At 40.3% G+C, this 19,152-nt stretch overlaps 2 protein-coding genes across 3 annotated transcripts in view; both read right to left on the reverse strand.

The window, feature by feature from the left end:
* ccdc141 (coiled-coil domain containing 141) overlaps positions 1–5,660 on the reverse strand; it is a 61,385-nt gene extending 55,725 nt beyond the window's left edge. The window contains exons 1-3 of one of the 2 annotated variants that reach the window (XM_027162629.2): positions 5,082–5,660; positions 3,794–3,914; positions 1,123–1,217 (exon numbers count right to left, since the gene is read on the reverse strand). The gene's annotated coding sequence lies outside the window, so the exon portion shown is untranslated. Of the gene's footprint in view, positions 1–1,122; positions 1,366–3,793; positions 3,915–5,081 lie in introns of those variants that run through there. The other variant, XM_047814629.1, reaches the window with a different exon arrangement.
* Positions 5,661–6,657: 997 nt separating this feature from the next.
* sestd1 (SEC14 and spectrin domains 1) overlaps positions 6,658–19,152 on the reverse strand; it is a 44,798-nt gene continuing 32,303 nt past the window's right edge. The window contains exons 12-19 of the mRNA XM_027162607.2: positions 17,368–17,562; positions 14,511–14,625; positions 14,265–14,424; positions 12,566–12,647; positions 11,095–11,217; positions 10,524–10,715; positions 8,802–8,920; positions 6,658–7,700 (exon numbers count right to left, since the gene is read on the reverse strand). Coding sequence (XP_027018408.1) covers positions 7,544–7,700; positions 8,802–8,920; positions 10,524–10,715; positions 11,095–11,217; positions 12,566–12,647; positions 14,265–14,424; positions 14,511–14,625; positions 17,368–17,562 — 1,143 coding nt within the window. The 3' untranslated portion in view covers positions 6,658–7,543. The remainder of the gene's footprint in view (positions 7,701–8,801; positions 8,921–10,523; positions 10,716–11,094; positions 11,218–12,565; positions 12,648–14,264; positions 14,425–14,510; positions 14,626–17,367; positions 17,563–19,152) is intronic.

Below are 19,152 nucleotides of genomic sequence, written 5' to 3' on the forward strand. Positions count from 1 at the left end.
GGTTTTCTGTAAGCGGCCTGGAATTTATTCTACTTAACATTAATGGAGGGAGTCTCCAATTTCAGGGCGCTATGTAAAAGGCAAAGGTAAAGATGTGTCTTTAAGATGTCCGACTTTAAGATTTAATAACATCAAGAAGCGAGAACGTTGTTCCATACCATTAATAAATGGATTAGTATTTTCAATTTAATTCAGTTTTATTTGTACAGCGCTGTTAAATCTAGACGTCGTCTAAAGACAGATTTTTATGCGTCATTCTTTAATCAGTTAAAGGAAATGATGTAGAGTAAGATGACTAACACTATGGGACATGTTATTTGAGGAAAATAAAGTGCTTAGAGGGGCAACTGTAACTGTGGGAGTTCTTAACATTGCATCATTACTTATTTTTAATATAACAGCACAGCTTAATGTTTTTTAATTCTTGTTTATTTAAAAAGAACAAGTTTAAAATAAAAAATGAGAAGATAGTTTGTAATAATTTTTGTAGAATTATTTTTCTTTTTATAAAACACAATTTATTTATAAAATGATTTTTAATTAACCTTTGCGTATCGATATATAAACTGTATTATCAGCATTTCTGTCATCTGCTTTAATCCATAAGTGTAAGTTATGAAAATTTTTATTCTTAAAAGGACAGTAGTAACGATCTGTGGTGTGAAATAATTTTGATTTATTTATTTATTTATTTTAATTGGAAATGATTTTCTCAAATGAATAGTTTCATTATTCCTTATTTATTGTTGTGGTAATTAAAATAAAATCCAATAAAAAAAATTTCAGGTGGTTTATAAACTCTTCTTGGGGCTCATTTTGATTCATGATGGTCTCTGTCCCAATAAACCTCTACTTTAATCCCTTAACCAGAGTACAATGGTAGGAAAATAAGACCATTGAGAACTGCTGATAATGAGAGGTTCAGGGAAACACATCTGAATCTCTAGCTTCCTCTGATTTGCTGACACAGACCCATCACATGCTCCCTGATGCTTTGATTAATCCAGATAAAAAAAGCTTACGGCTTTGCTTTTGCTCACTGGTGCGATAGATAAATCAGAGTGCACAGGAAAACAGAATCAAATGTGAGTTAAATGTTTGTACTCAGTAATATAATCAAACCTGGGCAGAGTCACGTGCCTGGCTCCTTTTCAGGATGTCGTCAGTCTCCAGGGATTGTTATCATCGGTGCCCAGTGGAGGAAATGATGCAATGAGCTGACAGGAAAAATAAAGTGAGAACAAAAACAGAAAACTGAGATAACAGCTTATCTGTTTAACACTGAGTGAAAGTGATGATGTACGAGTCCAAATCTCATGATATGACCTCATATCTTAAAGGATCTTCTGATGGTTTGACCTTCAATGATTCACAATAGTAACTGTGTAATTTAGTTATTACTGGATACCATGTTTCTTACACCTCAGCACTAGACTCTCCATGTAACTGAATTAAAGAGCATGTTAAATCTTTTCTATGATATTTCTTTAACATTATACGGAAGGTGTTTCTAAAATCAGTCATGCCCGGGTGTACTTATTTTTGTCTTATTAAATGCATGAGAGGAAAAAAAGAGAGCAGAGGGTGATTAAAGCTGCCATTATGCAAGTGATAACAGGAACCGACTTGTCTTGCATACATTCGTTAATTTTCTACCGCTTATCCGAACTTCTCGGATCATGGGGAGCCTGTGCCTATCTCAGGCGTCATCGGGCAACGAGGCAGGATACACCCTGGACGGAGTGCCAACCCATCGCAGGTCACACACACACTCATTCACTCACACACTCACACACTACGGGCAAGTTTCCAGAGATGCCAATCAACCTACCGTGCATGTCTTTGGACCGGGGGAGGAAACTGGAGTACTCGGAGGAAACCCCCAAGGCACGTGGAGAACATGCAAACTCCACACACTCCAGGCGGAGGCGGGAATCGAACCACCAACCCTGGAGGTGTGAGGGAAACGCGCTAACCACTAAGCCTCTGTGCCCCTTGCATACATTCAAGAATATTAAATATAAAGACAAAAACGGCATAAATGAAACTGTTTACATTGGCAAACTGCTGTAGTAAAAGAGTAATAAAACACTGTGGTAACAATAACAGTTTCATGTCAGGCTGCATCACCACACCACTTTTAATTCAAATTCTAATTTTATTTTATTTGTATAGCGCTTTTAACAATAGACATTGTCTCAAAGCAGCTTTACAGAACATAAACATGAAACAAAAGGTTAATATAAAGATTAATATTATACTTCTATTTAAATGTGTTTTGTATTTATCCCCAATGAACAAGCCTGAGGTGACTGAGGTGACTGTGGTGAGGAAAAACTCCCTTAGATGGAAGAGGAAGAAACCTTGAGAGGAACGAGACTCAAAAGTAAACCTCATCCTCATTTGGGTGACACTGGAGGGTGTGATTATAAACTGTTATAAACACCGGAGAGTGTAATTATGTACTATATAATGTCCTTTCTACAGTCAGATACTGTACAGTCTGATGATTGTGTATTGATGAGGAGGTTGTTGTCCTCAAAGTCAATGTCAATGAAAAATATTTCATGAAGCAGAGTCCAACTGGAGCTGGTAAATCTCTATATGCCTCAGAACCCTCACATGGTTGGCCTCATCTCAGTGAGAGGAATTTATAAACACTAAGTGTTTAATTCTTTGAAAGAGTATAATGTAGAGACAATTTAGTCAAATGTATCTGAACACTCCAGTAATAAATGTGACATGACGTGACATACGGCTAAGTACGGTGACCCATACTCAGAATTTGTTCTCTGCGTTTAACCCATCCAAAGTGCACACAAACACCGTGAACACACACCCGGAGCAATGGGTAGCCATTTATTCTGCGGCACTCGGGGAGCAGTTGGGGGGTTCGGTGCCTTGCTCAAGGGCATCTCAGGCGTGGTCGGTCCGAGACTCGAACCCACAACCTTCGGTTTACGAGTCACTCTCTAACCATTAGGCCACGACTGTGCAATACTACTTACTTATCTAAATCCCACCTCATTTATTTTCCATGCATACCTTCTGTTTTATAGTTTCCTGTTTCCCCTCACTGCCACATCCTGTTTGTAATTAGCACCTGATTACTGCCATTAGTCTCATTATGATGTTGTTAATCAGAGGCACATCCCTGGGTTTGTGTCTGGGGCTTCAAAGTATTGCATGCTTTCTCAATTTTTAATTCACTAGTTTCCTGTTTCCTATCCAAAATCGTGTGCATATGGGTATTATGTTCTGGCTACAAAATTTCATCTGCATATTTTATATTGTATGCATGATATTTTAGACATAAAAGGTAAAACTTTAAATATAGTGCACTATATATTTTACAGGGTATGATTTCTTCCGTTCGGCTTGAATCTACTTGTGCTTTTGAAGTCGTGAATACAAATTTACCTACAATGACCTTGTTTGACTGCGAACCAAGATGCAGAAAGCAGGCGTGTTCTGAAATCATGCTTATGATATATAATAGTGTTATTATTATTTTTATAAGTCGACAAGAAGGGTGGCAAAGAGTGGCTGAAAAACGAGACATTCTATTATTTTGAGCAGCTTTATACAGGCAATAATTTGCAAGAAGGAAAAAGTGGAAAGAACGAGCAGACTGCATATGAGTAAAATAGGACAGAAAGCTTTGATGTAAGAAAAGAAGAGAGCAAAAATTTGGACACGTTCTTGCTAATAAGCTTAAGTTTTTGTGTGTCACCTTCCTCTATGCCTAAAATATATGCTGGTTTTAAAGGTAGCATTAAATCCAACAGGGAACCTTGTTCGTGAACACCAACAGTGACAGCAGCTGAGGGGTTCGGGAGACAGCTGAAATAGTGTCAGGGCTTGAGGACTTCAGAACGACGGCCCCAGATAGCCTGGCCATCTGTCAAGGCTTCCTGATAAAAAAAAAAAAATCAAAAAGTGTCTCAGGCTATTAATAGTCACACACACACACGGCTCCTAGCACAAGTTCCAGGCACCGAGAGAACCATCAGTCATACAGAGTCCTGCTCACCATGACTAAGCTTTTCCTAAACTGAGTGATAAAAATACTGCGCAATTCTTCACCCACTATCACATTTCATTAAGCCTGAATTAAGTTTTGTGTAAATGATGTTTTGTTTAAGGCTCATTTCTCGACGGGACGACGACTTCAGCTAGCCAATAAAGGTGTTCGCACCGACAACCCGAAGTAAACTGTTTTTATTGGGTTATCCAGCGAGCAGTCAGTATCAACAGCTGCATTCACAGAGGCAAACAAAGCACTCATCTAGATCAGCTTTGACCATCTTGTGGAAATGTTATTCGGACTCATGACCTTCTGATCAGTAATCCAACACCTTAACCATTATGGCATTTAGCGGACACCCTTATCCAGAAGCTTGGTGGACCTGTGATCATGACCTTCCGATCAGTAAAGACTAGGCTACCACATCTACGGTGTAGTTGGTTAAGCACACAACTAACACGCCCCTCAACTTTTAGAGCAGTTTACAACAGGACAGGCTTTAGGTAAGTCACAGACACAGTGCTTGTTTAAAATCTATAACCCTGACCAACTTACCACTGATTCCAGAACGCCATCATCAGTGTCAATACTGCCATCATATATTAGTTAAGGGACTTGTTATTGTTGTACTGCACTCTCGTGAATTAAGTTCTCTATAGTTAAAACAGAACCAGTGGCAGCTCAAGCCTGTAACTGTAAGAATTCTGTTACAGAAGCTTTTTGAGCTTTAAGTGCTCTGATACGGTAAAACACGACACGTTTTCAAGAAAGCATCCATGTTCTTTTTTTGATGGGTAACAATGTCATTAATGCTTGCAATTTAAATAAGGTGCCACGAATGCAGCATTCTTATGTAAATCACTTCAGAGTCGAAAACACCAACACCATTTAATCTCATTTATACTCAGGAGCAGTTGAGGGTTAAGGGCTTTGCTCAAGAGCCCAGCAGTAGCAGCTTGGCACTGGTAAGATTTGAACTTTAGGATCTTTTAGCATGTGTTACACAAGTCTCAGACATGTACATCAGTCATTCAGGCTGCACACATTCACTTACCTGATCATTCGGTCTCATTGGGAAACTGTAGAAAATTGGAGCTTAAGAAAAAATCCCAGAGCGGTGTTGCTTTGAGAAACTAGCACCATCTTAGGATTGCATCTGAAACGGAATACACTATTCTACGTAGTATACATAATATATCCTAGATTTTTTTTTAGTTTATTAGTTTAGTTTATTAGTCATTTATGCATTATTTTTTTTTACTGTAAGCTTAAGCTTTCCATGGCAGTATATACCACATGCACCGACTTCTGCTTAGAATCTGAAAAAATAAATAAATAAATAAATAAAAAGTACTGGTCAATATAAAAGAAAAACGAACAGAACCCAAACACAGCAGGGCTCCTAATTGGTGCAACAGAAATGTGTACAAGTCTCACAGTCACCCGTGGATGAGAGCAAATTTAGCACTATACAGGAAATCAGAGTTAGCCAGACATGGGAGTCTGAGAGGAGAGGTGACACTTTCCCTTGAATGTGGTAGACTGCTCTGTGAAGCACACAATAAAGTGTGCTTGGTAAGCTTCAAGTAGGACGATCTAGTCATGTCTCTTGCCGGTTTGAACCTGTTAGGAGAAAGGAATAAGTTATACTATATGGCAAAACTGACCTTCAGTCCCATGTGTGTGTTTCTTGCTACAAAATTGGAAGCACACAATTTGTCTAGTGTCTTTGTATGCTGTAGCATTACATTTCCCCTTCACCGGAACTAAGATCAAACCTGTTCCAGCATGACAATGCTCCTGTGCACAAAGCAAGCTCAATAATCACATGGTTTAAAGGTTAAGGTTGAAGTGGAAGAACTCTAGAGTCCTGCACTGAGCCCTGACTTTGACTCAACCCCACTGAACACCTTTGGGATGAACTGGAACATCAACTGCACCCAAGAACTTCTCGATATACGATATACGACAGAACGTGAAGATATATGAATGAAGATGTCTCTCGTGTTACTTTAAAAAATCTGAAAAAGTACAGCAGTGAGATGGAGACATTAATAACTTCATGGTTTAATCAGCATTATGGGATGACAAAATGTTGAATGTTGCAGAGTTTTACGTTAAATGTAGTAATAAATAACCGCCAACTGAGAAGGAAAAACTTAGAGGGCTTATAAACCGTCTATATGAAACCGTATGATCTGTAATATAGGAAATTATCTGTAATAATATTTACATTTACAGCATTTAGCAGACACACTTATCCAGAATGACTTACAATTTTATTTCAGTTTATACACCTGAGCAATTGAGGGTTAAAGGCCTTGCTCAGGGGCCCTGCGGAGGCAACATGGTGGACCTAGGATTCGAACCAATGACTATCTGATCAGTAGTGGAACGCCTTAACCACTGAGATACCACATCCTAAATAAAAGCACACACAATCTGACATCCTCTAAAAGTAGGTTATATGTTAATATTTTCCAGTGTAAAAGTCTTGTTGGGCGTAAAAAATATATTTTAGTCACTTGGACCTTGCTGTACAACCACCAGAAGCATAATGGAGAAAAAAAACAAAAAAAAACCAGGAAGAATAAAAAGACGGGAAAAGACGCAGAATCCCAACTACTGTGTAGTTTTTCTTTTGCTTCGTTTATTTCCATATGACCCAGATTTTCATAGATTTCCTAGTAATGATTTAAAAAACTTTAAAAAACTGCCAAAAGCATTATACAGTTTTAAACGGCAAGTTAAAGAAAAAGTCAAATAAAAAACAATAAATATAGACTTAATTTTATGATAAGCCTGGATACACAAGCAGCATACACATTAGACAAGTATGAGATGAAACATTATTTTGGTTTCACATTTTATTCATGGAACCTTTTTCCCAACCCGCCTGTTTTTTTTTTGTTTAAAACATATTTTGACAAAGCCCTATATTTGTGTTCCTTTTAATAGAGAAAGCAAAATGCTGTACAATCGCCACCAAGTCCGTAATTAAAGGCGTGCGTTTTTTCTCTCTACCGTAACTGTACGTCGCACAAACACACGGCCGCCATCTCCCCCCTCACGCAGCCATGAGATAATGAAAGTGTACCTTAGGCAGAATATGCCTGAATCGAAGACCTTTATCATGTCGGCATACAAAGTAAAATAAAAAAAACGAGATTGTGGATACGGAAAGCAACAAAATGAATCAAAAATACATTGCTTACTTCTTAAACATCTACAGCACCATGTACACGCATGGAGCAGAGAGATGGTAGCTTCTGTACATTCTATAGACTTTAGTAGCACCGATAAAAGCTCAGTTGTCGCCTCCAGGAGAAATGTCAGATAAAGCTTCTTTTGTGTTATTTTTGTTTTTTTGTTTTTAAGTCTTCTGCTGTATATGTATATGTAAGCAATGTGACAGGAGTCTACATATTTACTACCTTTAAATGATCCACTGGAGGTTAACATGGCTTGGAAAGGCATATTAGGACATAGTGGCCTGCGAGGTGATTAGAGATTACATTAACTCTCCTCAGGTTCTTCCTCGAGAGTGGTTTCCTCCTTAAGATGTGTTGCGGATTCTTCCTGCAGCCTCTTGTCCTCCACGATCTTCATCTTGTCACGAATGTTCTCAGCTGAGGAAGCCATGTCGCTGGGGCTGCCGAAAAACTGCTCGCTCCTGCAAAATAGGACGTTATTTCACACTGAAAATTCCTTTCTGCCTTTAGTTTCATATAAACACAAGGTTCATGTTCTTGCCATAAAGCTAAATGTACAGAGTTGTTTAGAACATCGTTGCATGCTGTAACATTATATTTTCACACCAGTGCAACAAGGAGGCCCAAACCCGTTCCTGCATGACAATGCTCCTGTGCAAGGTGAGCCCCATGAACACATGGTTTGGCAAAGCTGGAGAACCCCCGTGTCCTGCACAAAAGCCCTGACTCAACTGCAAATGAACACTTTAGAGATAAACTGGAACACTGACTGAACCCCAGACCTCCTAACCATCTCGACATCAGTGTCAATGCTCTTGTAACTAAGTGAACACAAATCCCCAGACACTTTCCAATATCTAGTAGAAAGCCTTTTCCAGACGAGTGGAGATTATTATAGAAGCAAAATTCAGGTGTCCACATAATAGGTGTTACCCACATGTGACAGCCTCTCACTGGCCAGATGGGTAAAACAAGAGAGACGTGCTTTTTATATGCATCAAAAAAAAAAAAAAAAAGAATCGATCGATCCTGTAATTCCAAACCAACAGAAAACAACTGGACAGGATTTGAAGTTCAACTAGATGAACTAGACAAGCAGTAGATTTACGCAGTGTTGGAAACATCTGTATATCCGAATGAGCTGGTGTTTTCAGCAGGCAGTGGGGTGGTGTGATGCAGCCTGATATGACAGAGCTGAATATTTCTAACAGCACATATTCAGACAACAGTTCTACTCCTCTAATAGTGCTAATAATTTGCCAACGATAACATTTGCTTTATTAAATGTTGAAAGGTTAGTTCCTGTGATCACTGTTAACGTATCATTCTCTCTCCAGCTTCTTTTCTCTCTAAGCTGATGAAACAAAAAGCAGCTTATGTTACTGAGAAACCACAAAGCACAAACTCGTCCGTCCTGATATCTTTCCTGTCGTAAAACACTTACATTTATTGCCAAACAGTGACATCAAAAACCGCTGAGGAGATAAAAAAAAAAAAAAAACCCACAGTAAATCTCACAGCAGAAGACTGGGTGCAACTGCATGTGACCTCTGAACTCTTACCCATCAGGAAAGATGACCGGCACAGTGAGGCGGTCCAGCAAAGTCTTCCCCACCGCCTCCACTTCCTCAAATTCTGCCACATCAAGCATCCCGGCCTGGTCCGGACTGTCTCTTAGAACCTGTTCAGAAAGGGGGGGGGGGGGGGAGAGAGAGAGAGAGAGAGAGAGAGAGAGAGAGAGAGAGAGAGAGAGAGAGAGAGAGAGAGAGAGAAAACCGGACAGAATGTTTATTGTGTGAAACTTTACAGAGCTCCAGACAGCTGTGCCAGGGACTTTCAGCTTCACTCCTGAAGCCAGAGTGCACTCAGATCCCTGAGAGCAGCATTAATTTTACACACACACACACACACACACACACACACACACACACACACACACACACACACACACACACACACACACACACAAAGGGTGTGATCACCAAATCACAACCATCTTCCTCCATCACACCACTACCATATCCATATCCATCAACTGGCATTTAGAATGTGAAATGCACATAAAGTGGCAGAGTTTCCAAAAAAATTAAGGACAAAAATGAGACAAAATTCATTCTTTCTGCTCTCAGAATTTGCAGAGAATGTAATGTAGGAGGTTTACAGAATGAAAGCTACACAAAAACACAACATCAAACCCTTACAAAAGAGAAACCATGTCTGCATTAACAAGTTTCACACTGAAACCCAAAATTTTGCAATAAACCGAAAATCTGGACTGGTGTTTAATGGCTGTTGGGAGATTCCAAGGACTTCTCATTGCCAAATTTGCAGTAGGCAGCTTTCCTTTGGAGAGAATTTATGTGGAAAATGCACTTGGAATATTTTGCTAGAAAGACTTAGATGCTGAAAATTCTGATCATTTGTTATTTAACAAGATTTTTTTTTTTTTGGTTTAACAGTAATGAATCTGCACTGCAAATTTGGCACTAAAATGATGGAGTCTTCCTACAGCAAACCAAAGCAAGCAAGATTACTGAACTGAGGAGACAATATTCATCCCCACCATTACTGCAAATCACTCGTATGTGAAGTTACTGACAGCCGAACAACGACCAACAGCACGTGTAACGTTTGTACGACCAGGTTATAAACGGTAGCTTTCAAATGACAGCAGCCGAGAGCTTAATGTGCAGTGCTTCAGGTTACGTCTTCGGTTCGTTATTACTGTTTTTCCCCAGGTCAGAGACCTTGTTAATCAGTCCAATTTTGAGGAGAATTTGTAAAATATATTTATTTAAGTGTTCATTTTGCTTATAATATTAAACCTCTGTTCATAGCCATTGTTTATTGATTTAGATTTCTACAGACAAAATGTATACACAAAAAAAGAGAGAATATTTTCAGGTATTATTTTTCTTAATTTAGAATTGTTCTGAAGATAGAGAGCGAGAAACCAGAACCATGAATCGAATGGGATTCTACTATCAAAAATAAATATCAGAGGCCTAGTTCGTACCAAACATATTCACAGTGACAAGTGACCTAAACCCATACTAGGTTGGCAAGGAAAGGACACGCACACACCGACAATTTCAGACAATTTATCACCACCACCATCACAGGCATTTAATTCTGATGTTTTTTTTTTAGCTTGTAAAAGTAGATGACAAGATTTCTCTCGTCACACAGTGTGAGGAGGCTCTAAACTAAACCTGTCTGGCTCTGGCTACAAACTTGTGAACGTAGTAGACGGTTTAGCCCACAGGCAGGAAGCATGAACCCACCCTCTCAGCAGCAGCATGGAAGTCTCTGGCTGTCTCCAGACGGTGTTGGCGCTCGTCAGCGGTGATGGTGAACTGCTTCCACACTCGGTTCAGTCGGGGTAGGGTGTCCCCTGAGGAGCGCGTGGCACAGCGCAGAGACTGGCACAGCACTACTGTGGCCTGCAGGAGCTGCCTTCCGTAATCATATGTACTCTGTGAGCAGATGGATGACAGAGTTTAACGTGTCACCTTAAACTAAATATTAGCGGCATCATTTATTTTAGCTTAAAAATATACACGGACAAACACTCAATATCGGGTAACGTTAACAAACCACAACAGCGACCTCCTAAACAGCAACACTGGTAAGATTACATGCAAAAACTTTCCTCAGTAAGAATAAATTCAGACTCAAGGTTCAGGAACTAATCGTGTGATCATGCCAAAGACAATATTTTCACATACATGAAAATAAATTTTGGAAAAATGGACAGAATACCTAGAGCCAAAATGCTAAAAGTGCAAACAATTTCTAGAATTTCATGGGATCTTGTTTAAACTCTTGTTTGTCTGGTGGATTTTGGCTGGTTACCTGAGCAACTTCCACAAACTTCCTGTGTTTCTCCAGGAGGACTTTGGTTTCCTGTGTGTCATCTCCCAGCCTGATGTGGGTCTTCAGCAGTGCGTCCAGCAGCTCAGTGAGCCACTCTACAGCCTGAGAGAGAGAGAGAGAGAGCAACAAAATTGACATTACATACATAATACTGCAGTAAAAACATTGTTCCTTTGCAGTGAAAAAAAGCACCATTGATGTGTTACAAAGAAGTAATCAAGGAATTCCATCGTGCTGAATGGATCATGTAACACTGGTCAGTCTAGTTAGTAATCCTGTAATACTAACACATGCTGATTATTATTTTTTTTTTTTTTTACAGAAACCTTTTAACCTGAGATTTTTCCACTGCACTAGCATCATAACATGTCTCCCTGAATTTGTCTACTCAGGGCCTTTTTACACCCGGGCACTTCATGTGTTTTCTCTGATCCGATAGCTATCTGATTTGTTAAAACTGTTCCATTTACATTAGGCCACATAAATGCGTCTTGGCGAATCGGATATCAATCCGATCTTTCTGCTCCCGCCCAAAATGCAAATATATTTTACCTCATTTCCGGGGTAATTGGAATGGAACACGCTTTGGTGTATGAGGTTTTCAGAATGCGATCAAAAAGAAGATGAAAAAACTTATGTCGGTTATGCTACAAAAAACAGCATTTACTGTTTGCTGCATTTTCGCTGGCGGCAGCAGCGCATTTTAAGACCCAACGAGACGCCTGGGTGAAAGATCACCTGCGAGTGACGTACTTCCGTTTGGGAGGAGTATAGCGCTGATGTATGTGGCTTGAACAACCACATTCATTTACACCTGTCCAGTTTCACGCGTCCCAGACCACCTCCTGAAGTGGTTTGAATGATCGGATTTATATCCGTCTCGAAACCGTTTCGGAGGGCATTTAGACCTGGTCTTTTTACCATCGGATAGCTATCTGATCACAGAAAACGCATGAAGTGACCAGGTGTAAAAAGCCCCTTAGTGAGCAGCATTTTAAACCATGTGTCTTTGTGTATTTAAACTAGTTTCTCTGTTCATGTAAAATTAGTTAGCTCATGAAATTGGGCTGAAAAACAAAGCTAGCAAACTAAATTGTTATGTTTCAGAGCAGCATGTTTTAGGCCAATTTTACTCCTGGTGGTTTTCCCCTCAGACACTGGAGAAGCAAAGGAACGATTTTCTGAAAGGTTTCAAACTTCGAAAGCTCCATGGTGCCCTGCTGCCTCAATGTGCTTTCATCTATCTGCTTCCATTGAAAATAAAAAGCATGACCCATATTACAAAGTGCCCTTGACAGTAACGTGGAGTTTGACATTGCAGCGCACTTCCTGGCACATGCATAGCTCTCAGTTAAAAATAAATATGGAATAAAAAATAAACGTGAATGAAATCAATTTGAAACTGCATTTGGGAAGACTGCTTCAGACAAACACATTGAGACTCGCTCACCTGTGATGCATCCTCTTCACATTTGAAAAGCTGGACCATCTGCAGCATCTTCAGCCTCCTCACATCCACCATGTCCTCGCACCTGTGACACACAGAGGTCAGCACATCGATAAGTACCACGGATGCTGCATCGGTTTTCAGGATTCTTTTTCGTGCTCGAGTAAAAGAGAACACCGTAAACACTTCAGTGGCTTGAAAAGTCCAGCACGATGAATGATGGATGCAAGAAGCGTGTAATGGGACTGGACTCATTAATGAAACTGAAAACAGTGTGAGGGATTAAAGATGAAAGAGTTTCTAAAACCGAACTAGTGAACGACGATGCACGGTCCTGTCCGAAACAAGAGGAACAGCAAGAACAGTTCATTTGTTCAAATGTACACAAGACATTTGGGTTTGACATCAGAAGATCAACATGAGAGAAGAGATTTCATTTGTCTAGAGAACATGAACACTCACAAAACATTGGGTGGTCTGAAAACAAGGGTGCCGATTTGTTTGGAAATGAAAACGAAAATTCTGATCAACTCATCGATACTTTTGGTCTCAAACTGAAATGTCATCAGAACATAGCAAAAAACAAAAGAATCAGCTTTGCCTTTTTTTGAGAAAGAGGCTGTGTGTGTGACACAATGCAAAAATGTCTGCAACACTGACAAGCAACAATTGACATTTGAAGTTTTCACAATTTTATACACATAACTATGATGATGTAAACCTCATGTGAGGGGAAGTCGTGGCCTAATGGTTAGAGAGTTTCACTCCCAACCCTAAGGTTGTGGGTTCGAGTCTCAGGCCGGCAATACCACGACTGAGGTTCCCTTGAGCAAGGCACCGAACCCCCCCCAAATGCTCCCCAGGTGCCGCATAAATGGCTGCCCACTGCTCCGGGTGTGTGTTCACTTTGTGTGCGCGTTCACTGCTGTGTGTGTGATCACTGCTCTGTGTGTGCACTTTGTATGGGTTAAATGCAAAGAACGATTTCTGAGTATGGGTCACCGTACTTAGCAGTATGTCACTGAGCCAATTGAATAAATCCAGATAATTGGCTCAGACGATTCCTTGGACCAATCCGGCGTTGCTTGTGGTTCGGTGCCGCTTGCTTGCTAATGTTAATATAGGTTGATGATCAGTATACCACAGCACAGCTAAACACTCAAATCTGAGTGATCAGGTTATTTTCATACAACAGCGCGACTCATACAGTAAATCTGGCTGTAATGGGGATAATTGCTTTAATATGCGATTGTTTCTATAGTAACAGCTCATACACAGGGACTTGTATGGCAGATTTCCCACATATGGTTGTCTTCGACGATATGGTCGGCTTCGTCATTTCAGGCCCACAAATATGCTCTACCTCCAGCCAGAATAGAACTGCTCGGCTTTGCTGCTTTTCCTTATAAGGCCACTTACAAAGCAACATATTGCTGTCAAACAGTAAGCAGGCTTGAATAAGGGAAAGACAAAACAAGAGTTATAATGACCTTCCTATGTGACGTAGGCCCATTAAACTCACAAGGTGCTTCGATAATCCCAATCGCTCTAGCATGAAGTATAAATGCATGGAATAAACATCAGTGTTTGTACAGATTGTAGCTAAACACCGAACTTTAAAATAGCCAAATATGTCCTGTGTCGGAAGTTAACCCATCACAGGAATTGTAAATGTTTATTTATAATTCAGAGAGATCTGAACCTCTGCTTGCGCAGCTGCATGTCCTCCATGACGCTGTGGATGTGGTCAATGTTCTCTTTGTTCTCGATCTGCATGTCTTTCCCATAGAACCAGGATGTCTGGTTTGAAATCTGGTCCAGCAGCACCTGACCCTTCTCCCTCAGGCCCTGCAGAGCTCCCTCTAAAACACACACACACACAAAGTTACTGATGTGTATCGGCAGACAAATGAAGGTACACGGTTAAGGAGGATGATGGTGACCTCACCGACGCTCTTCAGTTTCTCCTCCAGATGTTTGAGCGTTTGCTGGATGGCGGCTCCGTCGGCGGGGGCGACGTCTGCACAAAGCATGCCCAGCAGACCGTCCAGCTGTTGAGAGAGCTGGAACAATGATGAAAATGAGACAGGGCATTAATAATCTCATCTGCTTCATCAAACCACAACGTGCGTCTCCCAGTAAAAGAAGCCTGCAGCCTGTTCTACAGACGAGTGATCAGAGCTGCACATTACAGATCTTTCTAGGAATTACCGTATTTTCCACACTATAAGGCGCACCGAAGAGCCTTAAATTTCCTTAAAACTCGGTCGTGCGCCTAATAATCCAGTGCGCACAGAGTTCCAAAATCTGTAAAAATGTTGTTGTGCGACTTTGGTAAGCGCTCCGCTTGACTGACTGTCGGACCATTTCCCACTGACACAGGGACGTAATACATACACTACGTACGCTGGCAGCGATAAACCAATTAGAGAACATTACGTAATACGTGCAGTACGTACACCTACCTCCACCACGCCTCCGGTAGGTATACTACCGGTATGTTGCAAAACAACATTTGTTTGTCTAAGGACCCCCGAAAATGGCACCAGTGAAGAGACATGCTTACGAGGCTCCAACCGCTGGACGTGTGTGTAAACAGGGCGTTCAAAGTAAAGTTGTGAGCGGCGTGGGGGCGATGGATCACAGACGGCGAACACACCTAACACTGGGAGGCAGCGTCGGCCGAGTTACGCCACCATATGTAAATGGATTGTGGATGCCTGGGCTAAGGTATCTGCTTTAGCTGTTGTCCGAGCTATCGCAAAAGCCGGCATCATTGCTGAACAGCCACCTGGCAACAAGACTGACTCCGACAATGATGAGAGGGAACACGGCATGTTTGATGGCGAAATTGCTCAGCTGTTCAATTCAGACACAGAAGATGAGGACTTTGATGGATTTGTGGGAGAAGATTGATTAAAAAATAGTGTGTGTGTATTGTTAAATAGTAGAATAAAGTTCAACTAAACTCACTGCTTTGCTTCCGTTACCTTTTTTTGTAGACCGTATGTTTAAGCATGCGCCTTATAGTACAGAAATAGACCCCGTAATTGAGAATGCACCTTATAATCCGGTGCGCCTTATGGTGCGGAAAATACGGTACTACCTAAACAAAACCAGACAAAAAACAAAAACTTAAAAAAAAATGATTGATTATATTATTATTATTATTCTCTTTGAATGTTTCAATATTCACAATATTTTGATGTAGGCTCATGAAATTCATTCCCATACCTGGAACAAAGTCCTTGTGTTTTAGATAAGATTGGAATAACGGTTGAAGCACAGTGTATGTAATAAACCATTACACACATTACACACATCTTTAATGGTTTAACGTGTAAAAGTTAAATGGTTTAAAAAGATTAAACCTAGACATTATATCTTTTAACGTGTTTGGCAGATTCCATCAATCCAACATCAAATTTCATCTGTGAATATTAAAACCAGCTTGAATCCCTCATCAGACATTCTTTTTGCAGATATCTTTATATAATCCACATTTTGTTAAGAGAAGGTGGTGTCTTTTCTTATTTTGCATGCAGTGGCTCAGAGGCTACAGCACTGGGCTGCTAATAAGAAGGTTATGAGTTCAAGCTGCTAGTTATTACTACTGGACCTTCGAGGCATTAACTCTTAAACCTCTCTGCTCCGGGGCTGATGGATAGTAGCTCGGCCTTGGTCGTTATGTCGGAATGCTAAATCAAGGAAATGCTGAACTTCAGCCAAAGTTAGAACGCGGAGTGAATTAATCAGCGGTTATTTCAGCACTGATATAAAAGGCAAACAGAGATCCGTCAAGCGAAGAGGCAGAGAAGAAGCTCCCATTAATCAGGAGACTAGAAAGATCGATCTGGGTAGAGTTAATAATCACAGTGATGGTGATCAGAAATGGTTATGATCATTAAACTCTTGTTTATATTTCAGTCCAGGAAAGATTGTAGTTCATATAAAATGTCTGAATGTAACAATGTGAAGGGCTTTCCCAGGGTCATGCACTAATGTCTGATTAATGTCAAGCTTCAGAGATATGAAGCCTGAGATCTGAGAATCCTGATGACGCTACAGGAGTCATGCTATGGAAGGAGGGGCTTACTCTCTCCCTGACAATCACAGAGCCCCTATGTCGGGCATCTGAGATAATGTGTGCAGAAGATATGAGAATCCTGATGACGCTACAGGAGTCATGCTATGGAAGGAGGGGCTTACTCTCTCCCTGACAATCACAGAGCCCCTATGTCGGGCATCTGAGATAATGTGTGCAGAAGATATGAGAATTCTGATGACGCTACAGGAGTCATGCTATGGAGGGAGGGGCTTACTCTCTCCCTGACAATCACAGAGCCCCTATGTCCAATGGTGGGCATCTGAGATAATGTGTGCAGAAGATAGAGGATGCCACTTTCCCTGTGAGCTGGCACGAACAGCAGTTTGCAAAAGATTGCTGTCGGTTGGCTTCACATGTCACAGATGTTGTATCCTCCATGGTTATTTATGGACAAGCGTTTGAGTAAGACAGAGAGGATTTAAAGCAGGAACAGCAGAGTGAGTTGGAAAAGTGGGAAAATGTGTAACTTAGATTTTATTATTATTTTTTTTTATTTACCGAATAATTTCTAAACTAAACAGGCTACACTCCACATGAAAGATCTTTGTCTAAATGTAGAAAAAGGAATTAAACCTGGAAGGTGATACTGGCTAGCAGCAGTAAGGGGTGATGTTATATTTCCAAATTGGAAACAAGGCACTGATTCCTGGTAGTGTTTTTTTTTTTTTTTATATATTTTTTTATGAGAAACACATACATCCTGTGCTGTGCTGTGGAACTCGTGGGCTGAGTGCAGGACGTTCTGTCTGAACTCCAGCTGGCTGGCCTGTCTGTAGCACACGTCACTCAGCTGCTGCTGCAGATTCTTCAGCTCCAGCAGGTCCTCCTCGTCGCCTGCGGTCAACAGCGCCGCCATCTGCTGATTCAGCTCCACGTACACAGCAAACCATTCCTACACACACACACAGGCACACATTTTATTGTGGGGGAGTTTAATCATGTTATTATAAAGACAGAGCAAACCTTAAGATTTTGGTCTTGAATAATTAGGTTGATTAATAAAGCATGTAACATCATGTTTCACTATACTGCTTAATAAGTAGAAATGTACTGTAGTGAAATATTTATTGATTTTTTTGTTTTTCTAACTTTTTTTCTTCTCCTTTTACTTCCTCACTGGGCAGATTGAGGTCTCTGAAGTTGAACTGATTTGATGTTTATCGCTGATGCTCGAGTGTTTACGTAAATGTTAATTAATATAGAATAATATAGATGCAGTCTTCGTTACAAATTTTCATAAACCAGCAAGTTTCACATTGAATGCATTTTCAGTTCAAGATTAGATTTGATATAATAATATCAGCTCCTGTAATTTTGCCACTTACTAAAACCTTAAAACCTTCAGGTTATGACAGTGTGTGATGGATATTGTTTACTAATTACAAAAATGTAATCTAAAAGATTTCATACACAATCTAAATCTGATATTGTAATGGGAAAATATATGCTTTGGCTACAATCGTAGCTTCTGATTTATCGATCAAATTATGCCTGTGAGAGTCACAATATTACTATTACTTGTCAAAACTAAATTGTATGTAAATGTTAGAACTAATAACAACTCCATAAGCTGGAACATCAGGTGTCCTGCTTTACCCGAGTGTTGTTTCCACATCGCTGTCGCTTCATGACCTTCAGAATGACATAAGGCTTTTATCATAGCTATATATTTAGTACAAAACCTTAAAGCCAGGCACATCCCATGCAATGAATCATGCACAGAACAGCACTAACTGTTCCTTCAAACAAATGGAGTTATTATGTTGTAAAAGCCCAGAGTCGTAAAACCACAAAGTGGCTCAGCTCTGTGGAACAGTACCGGTACTGTAACCGCCACTCGAGCAGTACAGACCGAATGATTCCCATAATACCCTTCAGTTAACCACAGACAATCACTCCAAGAGGCATAAATCAACCCTCAGACTGTCCACAAACCACATCAAAAGACACTCGGATGTAAACAACCTGGCGTGAACCACAGGAAGACTGCTGGATCCAGTCAAGTGGTGTGTGACCGCAAACCAAACTATGATAAGCAACCTTCATTACTCTGAGAGGAAGATAAAATGGGGAAGAAGAAAAAAAAAAGGGGGGCTAGATTTGGCAGAACCAAAGTGTGCCTAAGTAACATTCTCCTTCTCTCTGTGGTACTGTTCTGATGATGAGATTGTTGTTGTGAGTGAAAGCGGTGACGCCCTACAGCTGTGAAAACGATCGAGAAAGGCTTATTCATTTCCTTCTCGTCAAAAACAACACTGAACCACGGTTCACTGAACACTGAACAAAACAAAACTGACTCTCACTTTCAGTTGTCTGAAATTTGTAAGCAAATCAATCAAAGGAAAGTCGTCACTAAGCAAATGAGGTTTCACAGCAGGTCAACAAAGAAGAAAGAAAAAAACAAAAAAAACAAACAAACAAAAAAAAAACCAGAGCCCTAATTGGGCTTGAAAATGCTTCTGCTAAGAAGGTATAGACGGTT

Source organism: Tachysurus fulvidraco, chromosome 6 (assembly GCF_022655615.1).
Source record: "Tachysurus fulvidraco isolate hzauxx_2018 chromosome 6, HZAU_PFXX_2.0, whole genome shotgun sequence".
Classification (NCBI taxonomy): Eukaryota; Metazoa; Chordata; class Actinopteri; order Siluriformes; family Bagridae; genus Tachysurus; species Tachysurus fulvidraco.